The 15,596-nt window shown below is 56.1% G+C and overlaps 1 protein-coding gene across 2 annotated transcripts in view; it reads right to left on the bottom strand.

Moving 5' to 3' along the window:
• The window catches only part of POLE (DNA polymerase epsilon, catalytic subunit), a 35,723-nt gene that overhangs the window by 14,720 nt on the left and 5,407 nt on the right, over positions 1–15,596 (bottom strand). For both annotated transcript variants that reach the window (XM_016146002.2, XM_036221776.1), the window contains exons 7-29: positions 14,284–14,425; positions 14,095–14,175; positions 13,279–13,386; positions 12,846–12,956; positions 12,500–12,585; positions 12,136–12,255; positions 10,976–11,108; positions 10,744–10,857; positions 10,421–10,633; positions 10,079–10,186; positions 8,666–8,794; positions 8,488–8,590; positions 8,245–8,391; positions 7,720–7,865; positions 6,174–6,322; positions 5,125–5,217; positions 4,767–4,911; positions 3,721–3,878; positions 3,186–3,381; positions 2,076–2,290; positions 786–888; positions 298–378; positions 70–192 (exon numbers count right to left, since the gene is read on the bottom strand). In XM_016146002.2, coding sequence (XP_016001488.2) covers positions 70–192; positions 298–378; positions 786–888; positions 2,076–2,290; positions 3,186–3,381; positions 3,721–3,878; positions 4,767–4,911; positions 5,125–5,217; positions 6,174–6,322; positions 7,720–7,865; positions 8,245–8,391; positions 8,488–8,590; positions 8,666–8,794; positions 10,079–10,186; positions 10,421–10,633; positions 10,744–10,857; positions 10,976–11,108; positions 12,136–12,255; positions 12,500–12,585; positions 12,846–12,956; positions 13,279–13,386; positions 14,095–14,175; positions 14,284–14,425 — 3,004 coding nt within the window. The remainder of the gene's footprint in view (positions 1–69; positions 193–297; positions 379–785; positions 889–2,075; positions 2,291–3,185; positions 3,382–3,720; positions 3,879–4,766; positions 4,912–5,124; positions 5,218–6,173; positions 6,323–7,719; positions 7,866–8,244; positions 8,392–8,487; positions 8,591–8,665; positions 8,795–10,078; positions 10,187–10,420; positions 10,634–10,743; positions 10,858–10,975; positions 11,109–12,135; positions 12,256–12,499; positions 12,586–12,845; positions 12,957–13,278; positions 13,387–14,094; positions 14,176–14,283; positions 14,426–15,596) is intronic.

Below are 15,596 nucleotides of genomic sequence, written 5' to 3'. Positions count from 1 at the left end.
ACTCTCTCTGGTGCTATGTGCCCCCGGGCCGGCCCAGCCATGACTGACTCGGCCTTGGCTGCCCATTACCTGTCTCCTGCCCTCGAGGACGAAGAGTTCACTGATCTTCTTCTGCTTGTAGATGTCATTCTTCTCCAGCAGCTTTTTGTGCAGCCAGTCGGGGTGTCTGACGCGTGGCACTGGGTTCTTCACCTACATGAAGGTGAGACCTAATCACCGCTGACCTAGCTTCCTCGAGCCAGGCCCGTTTCTGTAGCGTCTAAGCCACCTTGGGCCATCCCCTGGCCCTCAGCCCACCTGCTGCAGAGCCGCAGGAATGGTGATGATTTTCTGGATGGCACTCCCCAGCCGCTCGATGTAGTAGTCCCAGTCCAGGATCTGCGCGCGGGGACAGATGGCAGGGGCATGAGAAAAGCAGTGGCGGCGGCACTGTGCCGAACGTCTCCGGTGTCTGATTCCGATTTATCCCCTGAGAAATTCTGCGACGAAGATGCCCCTTTCACAGAGGGGGAACTGAGGCAGAGAGCTTCAATGACGCTGCCAGGATCACAGTTCACGGGTGGCCAAGCTGGCACAGGACTCTGCACCAGAACCAAGCCCGCTTCTGTCCGAGACAGCAAGGAAGGCCCCGCTTGTGTTTCTAAGTCTGCCCAGAGGGGTAACAGCCCCCGCCCCCCATCACATGTCCACCATGAAGACGCCAGGAAGAACGCTGGCCTGAGTCAGACGTTCTGCTCTGCCTGGTTTCCTCTTAAACCTCCAAGTAGGAAAAAGTCAGCGCTCACCGTCCGAATATCAAAGTCTTGAAGGGAAGAGCTCTTCAGCCATTTCCGGAGAAAGTGCCTCTTCACTGTGGGCTCTGCCTGGAAGATGGCGAGCGGGATGGCCCTGGGTGACAACAGGCACAGAGCTCAGCCAGGATGTCTCCCCACAGCCGGCCACAGCACTCACCAAGCGCGGTGTGTTTTACTGTAAAAAAGGACTCATAACACAGTTTGTAACCTGTTTTCATTTAATGTCGTTATTTTGTATAAACCATACCGAACATCTAATGCTCATCGCATTAAATAATGACAGAGCACTTCGTCGTATTAAAATATGATGGCTAAACACTAACGCCCCACCAGTGGCCACTTAGTCTGTGCTGCGCTTGGCCCCTGCGAAGAGCTGTCTCCCAATGCCTTCGCGTAAATGACATATTCATGTGCACGCACGTGATTAAACATTTCTAAAATGCTCTTCGCTGGGTAACATCTGGGAAGAGTCTGTCTGCTCTCCTGAAAGAACAGGCCAGTTTGCATGTCACTGGCAAAGTGACTGGGCAACTGTCAACACCGCTCTTTCTTTCACTGGAGGAATTACTTGTTACTGTGAAAGAGTAAACATAAAGAAACTTAGGAAGACAGCGAACAGCCTTGCGCCCCCACCCGGTCCTGTCACACTCCAAGCCCCGCCCTGTTTCTGCGCAGGTGGAAACACAGAGGAGGACGAGCTGCCGGCCTGTGCAGCTCTGCTCGCTGTCCTCACGCGGGAAGAAACGCAAGCCCTGTGTGGTGTTTATCGATCCTCTGCACGTTCTCATGCTACTCCCATTTGTATGTATCCATAAATGATAGGAGTATTTTCCGCGTTTGTAAACTTTACACAGGGGGTACACTGTACTTATCTTCCTGCCCCTTTTTCTGTTCGACATTGCTTTGAACTCGATCAGTGTCGTAACACGTAGCTGTGACCGTCACTCCAACCCCATATGGCACTTCGCTGCATAAAAACCTCATTTATCCATTTTCTGGTTGAAGGACACTTATGGTGTTCCCAAATTTTGCTCTTTAATGCAGTGTAAACACGGTGGCTATGCAGGATGTGGGGTAAATCAGGCATCGCCCACTTTACCACGTGCCGCTGGTTTCCCTCCAAAGTGAGTGTCACCCACAGTCCCATGCACACGGTGTGAGCGCTGGTCTACGTGGTCACCTACAACTGGCATCATCGCTCCTTATTTCCAACCAATGGGTGCTTTTAAAACCTGCATTTCCTGATTTCGGGAACCCCTGCCTCGCCCTGGGAGCCCTCACCTCTCCGTGACCGGAGACCCCTCGGGCTTCCGGGAGATGATGTAGCGGCAGCTCAGCCCCGCGTCCTTCACCATCTGGTCTCCCAGGAACTCGGCCAGGCGCTTGGCCGTGCTGATGGACGTGGACTTCTGCTCCCCGTACTCTTCCAGCTTCCTTGACATGGAGCGGTTCTCAGAGATCAGCTCGAACAGCTCGGCGTCAGGCATGTTGGCCGCCTGGAGAAGAGTGGGCAGGGCATCACGCACAGGTAGCAGGGCGCCCCCGGGCCTCTCCTTGTGCAGGGCCCAGGGTCCCCGGCCAGATTAGCTGGGGCGGCCGTGTGGGTCCGAGGGCAGTCTCACCATGGCACGGCGAGAGTTCGAACCACGCCCCAGCCTACACTCCTGTGCACACGCACCCCTGACCTCACGCTGTCGACTCCCCGTAAGGTCTGCTCGGCCCGCGAGCGCCACCAGTGAGTCCCCCTGGCTGCTCTCCCGGGGGCCGGTCAGCTCTCCACAGAACAAGACATGCCGAGATCCAGAAGCCCAGAGCAAAGGAAGCCAGACGGCATTCCAGAATATTCCAGCATTCCTTTCACCCAGAAAGCCTCTTCCTAGCAAGCCAAGCAGGAGAGGGAAAGGCATCTGTACCGAGGTGTTTGCTGCAATGCCATTCTCACGATGGAGACCTGAAGCCACCTGCCACCAACAGCAGAGGGCTGGCTCTGCAAATTAACCCTACAAACCCGATGGAATACAAGACTAGAGAGCAACGCAGGAACGACAATAAAGTCTATCGGATACGTCAAAGATAAGCCAACGTCATTTAAATTGTAGAAATTGTGTGTGCATTGACAGGTCCAACAAAGATTTTAAAAATCAGAGTTTTTGTGATGGCAAACTTTTCCCTTACAATTTATTTCATTATCATGCTATTTGTTTCCTTTGGAGAACTGTCACTGGATACAGAAACTGCGGGGAATTCTGGGAGTCACTAGAACTAAGCAAGTCTTCGGATATCATCAGAATTAGCCCTGAGTTCATCTGCCACCTTCTCTCCGGGAGCCCATGGAACAGTGGGCCCCTCTGCCCGCGGGACTTGTCAGAGCCAGGTGAGGTGCAAGCTCACCTTGCTGTACAGCACATCCAGCCAGTAATCGGCCACCTTGGCGACAGAGCCGTACACCTCCTCTAGGGTGCTGCCCTTGAGGAAGGCCTCGAACACGGAGGACTGGAAGATCTTGATCAGCTGCAGCTCCCCGCGGCGTTTGACCTCGAAGCCCTTCAGCTCGGCCAGGGAGCCATCCTCATTGAACACGGCATATCTAGAAACACGCGAGCGCGGTTGGGAAGGGGCCCGGCACTGGCTGCTTCCCCGCACCCCGGCGCCCGCCTCCTTCTCTTCTTCCCCTCCCCGCCCCTCTAGCACCCGCCCAGCAGTGAGCACCGTCTGCTCCGAGCTCATTCCTCCAATGTAACGTAACAGGAAGACGACAGAGCTGGTGGCACCAGTGTCGACAACGGCTTTCCAAACTGAATCAAAAAGGCCGAGCAGCAGAACCAAGACGTGTCCCCAGCCCGGCTGCTGGTCCATTTCCTAGATGAGTTGTTAACTTGCATTCGCTCATTCCCTTCCCCAGGCACAAAGGCTGTGGGGTTCCTACCTCTTCTTCAGTTTCTTGCCTTCCTCCTTGGAGGCTGGCAGGATCATGGCCAGGTAGGGGCCGTCAACCTCAAAGAAGATGCTGTTCTCTGAGCGGGTGACATAGGTGAGTGAGGCAGGCTCGGCCAGCTCCTGGTACTGGTCGTTGGTGAAGCCTTCCTGCAGGACAAGGATGGAGGGGGCAGCCTCAGCCGTCATTGTCTGGACCAGTGATGACCGCCGCACAGCCAGTGAGGGCGCCGAGCCAGCAGTCTCAGAATGTCTCCTCCTTGGGGTGCGCTAGAAACTGCGGAGCTTTAACGAGGCCAGACTCTAGCGGGGAGCAGGAGTCCTCCCCAGCGTGGACTCCGACTCTCACAGGATGTCACGGTGGGGAAGCTGCACCTAGCGACCTCAAGCGCAGATCCTGACACCACATGCCAACAGTGCTGCACAAGGCACTTCGCCTCTGTGGTGTTCCTCCAAAACCCCAAATAACCTCAGCCTAATTACAAGAAAAAAACAGAAAATCCAAGTTGAGGGGCAGTCAACAAAACACCTGACCGGTACTCATCGAGTGTCCTGGTCATGCCAGACTGGAAGGGACGAGGGGACAGAAGACCACACGCAGTGTGGGTCCTCGTGCGGCTGGGACAGCGGAACGAAGGCTGCAGTTTAGCTAGTGCTGTGCCGCCTTGGACTCCCTGGTTCTGACAGCTGCGCCGCGGGTCGCAGAAGGTAAGAACGTTACGGGGGCGGGCCGAAGGGTGCGTAGGGATTCTGTGCTGTTTTTGTCATTTTCCTGTGAGGCTAATGTCATCCCACAACACAAAACAAAAAGCAGAAGTGTGGGAGTGCTGAGCTGAAGGAGCCTGCCGGCTCACAGCGGTGAGCTCCAAGCACAGGGTCCCCACAGGGCATCAGGCTGGAGGGCAGGCAGCGGGGCTGGAGCCGAGAAAGGGGAGCACACCAGCGAGAGCCACCGAGTCCCCTTCCCCACGTCCGTGCCACAGTGGTGGTGCGGAAACCCAGTCCAGGGGGCAGCCCCGCCAGGAGACCCAGGCTCACCTTGACCATGATGTTTAGCATGGCCCCCGGGTAGGAGATGGTCACTTTAGGCTTCTTCACGCTAGTTGTTTTGATAACAAAGTTTTCGGGGAAGCTGTTAGGCAGCACGCACCATATTCCATCTGTGTCCAGCTCCAAGGGCCTCCTTCAGGGGAACAGTAAAAGGGGTCACGAGGAGCTGGACTGGGTCCCCCCGTGCGAGAAGCCAGTGTTAGATCTAGACGGTGGACGAGGCCCTGCCTGGCATGAGCCCATCAAATGAAATGCCCAGTGGCCTCCGACTCCATCATCACCAACCGGTTCCCTCCCTGTCCTGGTGCGGCCTGCCGCCCCGGCGCTGACCACACGCAGCACTCACCCTATCTGCTCAATCAGCTCCCGCGCCTGGGTGATGATGCTGGCGCCCGTGAAGCAGACAATGCCGGCCATCTCCATGGAGTACCAGCGGGCCCTGGGGGGACAGGCACAGCCTGTGGGAGAGGCTCTTTCTGGGGGTCACCAGGGAGGTCAGAAGAGGGCGAGGAGGGTGCCAGGAAGGGAACTCGAAAGCAGAGCAGGAGAACTAAGATGGAAATTAGCTCTGTGATGAAAACACTTCTCTATCAGCCCAAGAAAGTTCTGGAAGGATGCAGCATGCCGCCACTGCAACAGCTCATGACCTCAGTCTCAGGACTCTCCACACCAGCCCAGATGGCTGTGTGTCCCTGTGATCCTTCTCACACTTTCCTTAGCACCAGCCACCTCACGCCATCCCCCGTCTCCTACACGCCGCGCGCCCCCTCCAGCTCAGGGAGAACGAGCCTGCAGGTGCGCTTGGCCGCAGCCAGGAACTCTGCCCCCACCCCCGCCACCCAAAAGCAACAGAACTAAACAAAGTGACCCTCCCTCAAACCCAGTCCCTACGCCACCCACCAGAGCTGCCCTGTTGACCCTCCTCATGCCCCCCCCCACCCAGTGGCAGGCCTCGCCTTCCCTCGGGACTCCATGCACCTGGTCATGTCCAGTGTCCACACTCAGGTCCCACCTCGCCTCACCTCCCTGCAGCCCCAACCCCGGGAAGTGTCCAGTGGCTTCGAGGCACCATCTCCTGCTTTCCCCATCTCTGCAGGCTCCACACCCCTCGTGAGCCCACACAGAAGTGCTTAGCAACTGCCCGGACCCCTCCATGTCCCAAGCAATGACATTCACGAAGTCACATACTGAGGGCGGAGACAACTGCACCGCGGTCTCTGGTCCAGGAGGTTCGGACGAGCACGCCCCGTGGTGCCCGTGTCCCCTGATGCCCCGAGGTAGCGTGGCAGCCCCTCAGCCCCGAGCCAGCCCTGCTCTCCCGCAGCCTGTGGACCGAGGCCGCGGTGCCCCGCCAGCTCTGCGCCCTCTGCCCCCGGCCGGGCGGCAAGTGCGTACCCTTTGCGCATGACGTAGCCGTAGAAGGAGTTGAGGATGCACTTGTGCGCCAGCTGCAGGGACTCGTACAGCACCTCCATGTTCTTGCAGCGCCTCACCTCGGCCGCGTCGCCCGCCTCCACGGCCGCGCAGAGCTTCCTCTTCCACACCTGAGACCCATACACAACTGTCACCGCCTCAGTTCCTCCAGCCACCTTCCCCGCAGTCACGGCCCAAGGTTCTTAAAGTTTCGAATCTACAGAAAACTTAACCCAACTGCGTGAAGACCGCGAGTGCCTCCCCGCGAGGCCCTATTGGCACCATGCCACACCCCCGCGATCCGTCGTCTTGGTTGGCCCCACCAGGCGGAAGCTGTGGAGACCAGCCACCTCAGTGCACAGCTTCTCAACACCAGGACATGCTCCCGCATGACCACAGTGCTCTTACCACCCAAGAAACTGCTCACGGTTCGGCACCGACTTGTCCCACACGGGGTCCGCATGAGCAACACCTGGCTTTCCCGTGTCCTGACTCACCTTTAACCTGGCCCGACCGCCAGTAGGACGAGTGACAGACACGGGCACTCGGGCGTGTGAATGCCCTCTCCCCCGTTCTTCCCTCGGGCTAGGCTAGACACTGCCAACGCGGTGCAACACGCGACATGCTCCTCCCACCTCGGAGGCTCCGCCCTCACTCTCCCAGCGGACGCATTTTCAGTACCTTGGAGAGCGTCCGGCACGTACCAGCACTGGAGGCCCGTCCCCATGAGTGACAGGCGCTACAGAACTAGTATGGGCCCAGGAGCTGACGGATCGCGAGTGCGGAGCCTGGGCAGGCGCAAGACCCCAAAAGCCTTTAGTGCCAGCAGAGAAGGCACACAGCAACCCCTGGCCCTCGTGCCCACGGACAGACTGCACCTCCCAGGACGCTGCCCCTCAAAGGAGGGGCTGAGGGCTAGGTCCCCAGCATGCCAGGGAGGCTCCCGCTGGCAGGTGCCCGTAGGGTGGGCTTACGACACCACGTCACCAGCTTCCATGATGCAACCAGCTGTCCTGAGGCTAAGGGAGCCAGGCCTGTCTGTGTCTCTATTAACTGGACCTAGGGGAACAGAGCTACTGAGAGGGCCCTGGCAAAAGCAACTGATAAAGAACTGCAGAGAAGACCCAAAACATGTCGGCGCATTCCCATTCGATGACAGAAACATTTTTTTTAAGGTTCGGTATTTAAAGAACAAAAAGCTTAAGACATTTATTGATTGCCTACTATGTGCCAGTTACTGGAAGTAAGACTTTGAAGAACGAGACAGTCACTCACTTCAGTACGTGAGACAAATGAACAAGTAACTTAAGAGTTAATTAAAGTGAGATGAAATAGCAGTTCCTCAAAAGATCAAAAACCCAATTACCACGTGACCCAGCACTCCTACTTCTGGGTGTGCGCACAGAAGAAGCGAAAGCAGGAACCTGAAGGGACATTTGTACATCCCACGACTGCCCAGACGGTGCCAAGCGCGCATTCTCATCTCAGAAACTGGACTCTGCTGTGGCCTCCTGAAGGCCAGACTCACCTTGTGGAGTCCTTTGAACTCGTAGCGCCTGTCCCGGAAGGCGCGCACAGTGTCCACGTAGAAAGAGTTCTCCCGCTGGCAGATGGTGGTGAGGCGCTCCTCCACCTTGGTCACGTGGATCTTCTTGTACGCCTTCCGGCAGTAATCTAGCACGATGGGGTGTGCGTGAGCCTCCCGGACACAGAGCTAGCAGGCAGACAGAGGATGCCAGCCCGGCTTTCCAGGTGAGCACAGAGGCGCTTAGGAAGCCGAGAAAGCCATGTGCGAGTTTGTCACATCAAAGGAAGTGCAGTCCCGGTGTGAACGGGCCAAACATGCCAGAACCACAGGAAGAAGACTTCAGCATCTGAACACTCGCTGAAGGAGGCGTGAAGAAAGGAAGCTTACGGCAAGACCTAGCTCATCACGATCTGATCTGCTTCAACTACTAGTTAAGACCTCACGCTGCTGCACCAACACAGCCCCACGAAGTCCCACGAGCTGGAGACGAGGGGTTTGTAACACTACGGCCACCAGGCTGCTCACCTGCCAACCTCCTCTTCTCATATTTAGCCTGCTCCTCACGAGACAGCTCATGAAAGGCTCGGGTGGGGCCCTCTGCAGTTAAGGCCGGGAACTTCTCCGACTCCAGCTGGTGCTGGATCCGATGGTACTCGCTGCGGCTGGCTGGCACTGGGGGCAGTGATGGGCAGGCGGGACGAGAGTCCGTGAAGGAGAACAGCGCCCAGACCCTGCTGACCACACCACCCACCCCGGGCTGGCACTCACTAAACTCGCCCCTCCACTGCCAGGCCATCTTCCTCTGGCAGTTTGCTCCCGGCTTGTTGAAGTCACAGGCCGCACAGGTGGCCTCGTCCACCATGGCAGAAGGCTGGGGGGCAATGGGGAGACAACAATTAGGGGTCAGGCGGGAAGACCTCAGCCCCGATGCGGGCGTCCGTCTCACCTGCAGGCGGTTCGTCAGGATGATGTTTGGGTACATGGCCCCCACGTCCAGGTGGTAGATCAGGGGACACTCGATTCGATTAGGAACATCTCTCAGGGAGGTGAGCTTGCTCTTAATCTGGTCACACACCTACATCAAAGGGGAGAGAAGTGGAGGCTGGCAACCAAGGTAAAAACGGAAGAGGAGACTGTACAGAGTCGTAAAAGCTAACACCACGTCCCAGGCGGAGAGGTCTCCACCAGGACCTGGAGGTGAAGGAGGCTTGCGAGAGGGCAGAGCCCCAGTAAGGATAACACCGTGGGAAGCAGCAGCATCTACCCAAGAACTTTTGGAGTTGGAAGAAAATGGCATAAAATTGTGGCCTCACATGGCATGGCCTGTCTGCCAGCAAGTGTGGGACCTGGCCAAAGTATCAACAGACACCCTTCCTGGGGCCCCTGTGAGCCCCCAAGGTACAGTGTGTGACATGCTGTCTCTGTCCCAGAAACCACTCACCCAATGAACGAGGCGGCCTGAGAGGTTAGTGTAGGCCGAAGCCCAGGCCCTCTCAGACCAAATGCCACGCTGACCTGCAGTGCTGGACTGCCACCAGCATGACCGTATAAACCAAGAGCAAGTCTGTTAGCCCAAAACCCTTCTGATAGCAAACACCCAGAAACCCTGCACGAAGTATTAAAACTGCCCCTGTAAGTGCAGAAATGAGCTTCTAAGTTATCCCAAATGCAAACGCGATGAGCAAACTCTAAACACAGAGCAGCGAGCGTACTTGGTGGGGGCCCTGCAGGGGGCCGGGCCATGTGTCAGGGCCTCCAGGACCAACCCCAGGTTTGGTGCCTCACAGGGAAAGGACACAGAGCCATGGTGGCAAAGGGGACAGACCTGTGGGGTGCAGTCAGGAGAGATGTTGAGAGGTGCCTGATGGAGACGTGAGCTGTGCTGCGTCCAACAGAACGGGACCAGCACAGCGGGGGCCCTGGGGTCTCCCGTCACGTGACACATCTTGCAAATGGGGCTTTCTATCCATTTGATGGACTGCACAGTCACTACATTCTACTCTGTAATTTCTAGGACTTTACTATCATTTTTAAAGTCTCCTTAACAACAGAAAGGAAATGAAAAACCTCCAGTGGCCTCTCCCTGCCCACGAAGCGTCTGAGTGAACTGGCATGAGACCCGTCACTGCCTTCCGTCCAGCCACCACTGCGTCCGACAGCCTGCTCAGAGATCTGTGTCTCTTCTGCAAAACTCTTCTCCTGCACCAAGTCGGGTCATCCACTGTGACGACACTGTTCTGTCCTACCTGACCAAAGCACACCTGAGTCACCTGTCTCGGTGCCCAAGCCCCAGTACGCAGGAGGTGAAAGCAGCCAGTCTACACGGCAGTGCATGCGGTTGCCCCTCCCGGCGCGTCACCTCGTGGAAGTTGGTGACCTGCTCCATGGGCACCTTCTCCTCCTCCTCGATGGCGTGACGTATGGTTTTCTCCACCCGCTGCAGCAGGAAGTCAAAGGCAGCGGGATTCTAGTGCCAACGACAGAGAGAGGACACAGGTGAGACAGATGCCAACCTGCTTCAGGCAGGATGCTGCAGAGAACGCTCCAGAAGGAGCCAGCTGCTGACCCTGCAGAGTCTTAGACCAGGGCCGGACAAAGGATGTCCAGTGAGGGTCCCACAGGGTGAGAAGGGGATGCACGGGTTCCTTCAGCCCTGTGGCTTCTGGGCCCGACCAAGCCTCAGGACACTCGGGGGGCGCACCATCCTGAACCGGCAGGGGATGTCACTGCGGAACACGCCCGACTCCAGGGCCTCCACGTGACCGCCCACATAGGTCTCTGAGTCCAGCACGTGGCCGTCGTCCGTCAGCTTGTTGAACTCCTGCTCCTGCTTGTTGGGGAAGACGATGTTGGCGTGGAAGGCCTGCACCATCAGCAGGGCCTCGCAGAGCGTCCCGGAGCCCTTCCGCAGCACCTGTGGGAGACGCCAGCCTCTGAACCAAACACCGAAGCCCCGGCTGCAGCGGCCGCCTGGGACCAGCCTGCTGCAGAGTGAGATGGCACAGGGCCAGGAGAGCCACTGACCTCATCGGGCTCCATGGGGATGATGGTGCACAGGGCGAATATAAAGGGGTGGACGTACTTCATGTATAGGTAGTACGTGGCCACTGCGTCTGACACCGAGTACGTGGCCAGAGTCTGCAGAGAACGTCAGTGGTAAGGGCGACAGTTCCTCCAGCAGTCCGAGCCCGCAGCAGCGCGGCCCCACTCCACACCCCATGTTGCCCGGTAGGCGCCATAGCGGAGGCACACGAACCTGGGGCTGCTCGGTGGCCATCCGGCACATGTCCTCGGGGTCCAGCTCCACAGGGTCGTAGCCCAGCTTGGCTTTGGCAGCCGCCTTGAGGTTGTGGCTGCCCACAGGAAGGTAACTGTCCCTCTTCACCCATCTGGGAAGGACAGCGAGAGCTAAGGCCACTACGAGAAGCAGCAAAGCTGGACGCACACAGGAAGCCGCAGCGTCCTAACAGGACCCAAAGATCTGCGGGGACCCCATGCAGCATAAGACCCTCGTGCTCCAGTTAATCTCACGGACACCTGCGAACTCGAGGAGGCGCTGGAGCCGGCGCGCCAGGCCCTAGCCTTCTTTCCGGGGAGAAACAGAAAGGCAGGCGGGCAAGGACCCGCTCCCTGCAGCCTCCGCCGGACCCCACCGCAGCGTGTCCCGTCGGTGCTGCTGGACCCTCTGCCTGCTGTCCCCACCCCTGAGGTCCTGATGTTGAACTCCCCTCCTCTCTGTACACGGTCCCTTTAGCAAGGAAATACGCAAGGACACCCATGGCTCTCGACCCCGTGCCATGTCCACATGGAAGGGCTCCCAGGCCTGCCCTGTCACCTGAGCTCTGCCCTGTCCCCGAAGCCCACACCCAAGCCCGAGACCCAGTGTTCCCCGTGTCGCTTGAGCCCCTGCCCCCTGATCCGTAAATCCCCAAGTCCTCGCCTCTCACGTATCTCAAGGCCACCTTCTCTTCACTCCTGCTCACATTACGACCCACAAGACCTCCGTACACTCCAGCCACCTCTCAGCACTCTGGGCCACCTCACATGCTCATCTTCGGCCTGGACACTCCAGCCGCTCCAGACACAGCTGGGCTGCCGCATCTCGGGCTCGGGTGGGGAAGCTACGGGAACTGACCACCAGGCCTTGCCTTCTGGTCGCGCGTCCCTACCCCGAGGGCCAACACTCGACATGCGTGCGCAGCATGATGAGCACACGATAAAAGACAGTGCATCCCAGGACCCAGCCAAAGACGACCGCCGCTGTCTCCCCACGGGTGGGAGCTGCTCCTCACGGGCCACCTTCCTCCCCTTGAGAGAGGGTGGACCTGACCAGCATGGGAGAGAAGGGAGCCTGGACCTCACTCACAGAAAGCCCTCGCGAGACACGGGGAGCCGCCAGGTAAGCTGCGGGCCTACCTGAGACAGTCCATGTGGATGCACTGGGGCGCCTTGTACTCCCCCTGGCTGTCCTTCTGGAACCCGATCTCCTGGTACATGCTCAGCCCATGGGCTGCTGCTCTGGCCTCCACGAATGGCCTGGGACGAGGGAGGACAGATGATCACGCAGGGCCGTTAGACACTAGTCCAAGACAGAGACGACCGCCCACGGGGGACACTGCGCGAACCAGGAACTCCTCGCACGGGCAGCGCCCCGCCCCGCCACTGTTTCCATCTGAACCACTTCTCAGTGCAGCAGTCAGTAGCATTAGGTACATTCAGTGTCATGCGACGTCCCCTTCCGAACACGCTTTGTTACTTACAAGTTAGGCATTAGACTCACCAATCAAAAAAGTCTCCGTTGTAGGTGACCATGATGGTGGGTCTGGTTTCCTGCACATGTTCAAACCACCTTTGGATTAGATGGACCTGAATTCAACGAGTCACAGCAGTCAGAGGCGGCCTTTTCTCCCTTTCGAGCTCCTTCCAAATCCCTCTCCCATAGTTCAGGAGAAGCAGACCTGCCCTTCTTCTCCCTCTCACCCACGCCCCCCCCCCACACAAGGACGCCACTGGACACAGTGCAGAAGCTGTCAAGACCAAATGAATGCCACAGCCATCAGAGTCAACATGCCTCTGCCCCCCGCTTCACCCCACATACTGGCAGTTGCCCAATGACACCTCTTTACCTCATCGGGTTCATTGAAGACACAAAAGGGCCCTTCATATTCTGGCTTGGGGGTGAACTCGAAGTCGTCAATGTCCTCTGCAACAATCTCCCTATTGGTGATGAGGTAGCCCTGGAAGTCGCCAGCAGTCAGTGTGGGTTAGAAGCTGAAGACACGCCTCTCACCACTCAGCCCAGGAACTCTTACTGTAAGTCTCTGCGGCAACCCAAAGGTGCCCCAGCTTTTCCAAGGGGATGCACTAGCCAAACCCCAATGTCTCAGGTTTCTATCAGAAGGTGGGAACGTGGCTGGATGTTGACAACTTACTTATTCGCTTTCTTGGCTTCCACTTGCTCATTATTCACCCCTCAAAATGGGTGGACACCATTCTGGTTTGGGGACCAGACAAGGACCCTGTTCCCAGGGAGCTGACGTCCCAGAAAGCATTGCTCACCTGACCGTCAATCATATAGGAGATCATCATAATCTGGTCAGTCTCAGCATCAGGAAACTTGAGGGGCAGTTTGGTTGTCTCAATGTCAAACGCCAAAACCACAGGATCCTGGAGGGACATGATGTAGCACTGCGTTGGCCACTCATTAAGCTGAGCTCTGGAGACCCTGGTGGTCCTCGCGACACCCACCATCAGCGGCTCTACCTCCAGTTGCTAAAAGCAAGAGTCGAGCAGCCAAGGGGGAAGGTTCCGAAGAAAGTAGGACAGGTGTCTTGGGGCTGACTGAGCCCCATCGAGGACCATGATCACTGACGGTTTGAAAGCAAACGTGTGAGAAAGGATGTGAAGAGCTTAGAGCTGTAGAATCCTCGAGCTCTTTCAAGTACATTGACCCTGTATGACCTGCGTGACAACACTGACTGAAGGCACAGAGATGACACCTTCATTTTGGAAATGAGAAAACAGACGTTCCCGAGATCACGAAGCTGTCCCTGAACTAAGGCCTTCCAGTTGTAAGTCCATTTTTCGCATCACTTCACCATCAGCTCCCCAGAACGGAAGTCAGAGCGCTCCCTCAAACGTTCAGATCCAGCCTAGCTCAGACATTCACGTCACCCGGGGATGCACAGGTGTAAAGCAAAACCACTCCTGGGTCAGAAACTGACGAGGAAAATGATTATTCCATCATTCTCTTAAAAAAGTATTAGAAGGAAAAAAAAAGCAAACATCTTTCAATCAAATTCACTTTTCAGCACTGATTTAGATCTCTCGAGAAACCAGTGGGAAATTCAGGGTGGAGGAAATGCGAGAACTTACAGGTCGCTCAACCAGGTCATCGCGGCGGGTGAGCTCCACTGGAAAGGCGTTTCCTCGGAATCTGACGTTGTACCAGTGAGCCTGCAGGACGTGCAGTGCATTAACGGGAGCTGTGAGCCTGCTCTCGGTGGCTTTATCCGCAACGCCACCCGGCTGTCAGGAACTGCCTGCGGGCCACAGCCCACTCACCACGTGGATCTTCAGGTCAATGGAGAGGCGGATGTGGTAGGGCACGTCATACTCTCGCATGTCCACAATGTTGTCCAGCTGGTCGGCGATCTTCTTGGAGGTTTCCTCTTCATCAATGATCGCCCCGCCCCCTTGCAGGACGCTACAACAGAGAGCATGCACAGCTTACTCAACTACACTCCGCCAGGAGTTGGGGGAGACCAGAGTCCACACAGCACAGATACAAAAGGTAAATCGAGGTGACTGAAATGACCAGAGCAGGCCCTTAAGAATGACCTTAGATGACCCTCCCTAGCTGATCAGCAGGCCAGACAGACAAAAGGAAATTCAGCATATGCCTAGGACATGTGCATTTTATAGGATGTAGGTTACAGCCTAATCAAAGGAACAAAGAAAAGAAACTGTCACCTGGGAGGCGTGTCTACAAATGTGACTGGCCCTCACTGAGCTTGTTTCTTCACCAAGAATGCGAGGATGACAATAACAGACCCACCTTACAGGAGTGTCTTGGGCTGAGGTCACGAGGTTCTCCACATAGTCAAGTGACGGGTAAATGGTAACTGTTTCTGTACCATATTATTCCTATGCTACCCAAGCAGGAAATCACTGTCACTAGAATATGCTCTCCAACATTAGCCCACTAAGCTTCCAGATATTGAATGGACTATTAAGGGGAAAAAAGACAATGAGTTTTAGAGAAGGCTCAGGCCTCTGGGGACTCAGTCTCTGATTACACATTGTAATATTCTTCAAAGTAATTTATGGGCCACTGGGGGTGGTGGTGGTGCAGAAATGTCAGGTCACAAATTCATCTTCCTTTGTCAGCGGATATAATCAGTTCTTCTAAAGTCATCACAACTTTTAATTTGCCAAGATTTCCTCTTCTTAATCTCTTACCCTGCTTCCTATTACTATTGATGTCTAAACGTTTGGTGAACAGTGTTTGGTGGCCTATATTGAATTTCTCTGTATAATACCCTAGGTTAACTGGAGAAGATGTACTTTGTAAATGTAGGCATTTAATAAAATTTGCACACAGTTTCACGCTTACCATAAGCCATGAAATCAGACTGTGTTAAGGTGGTAGGATTAGAAATCTAGAATGTCCTTACTATAACAGCAACTCAGTGTTAGAACCACAAACCCACCCCCCTACATAAGAAAAAACGGACAGCTAAAAAAGAAAATAAACTACAGGAAGCCACCTTTCATTTGACACAAACAGAGAACATATGACAGTCTACTTAATTGCTCAAAAGTAATCCATATCGAACAGAGCCAGTCGTTAAGGTAACTTAATCACTGGGTTGCCC

Source organism: Rousettus aegyptiacus, unplaced genomic scaffold (assembly GCF_014176215.1).
Source record: "Rousettus aegyptiacus isolate mRouAeg1 unplaced genomic scaffold, mRouAeg1.p scaffold_m13_p_5, whole genome shotgun sequence".
NCBI lineage: Eukaryota > Metazoa > Chordata > Mammalia > Chiroptera > Pteropodidae > Rousettus > Rousettus aegyptiacus.
The sequence above is the reverse complement of the archived record's forward strand: the minus strand, read 5'-3'. Positions and strand labels throughout refer to the sequence as shown.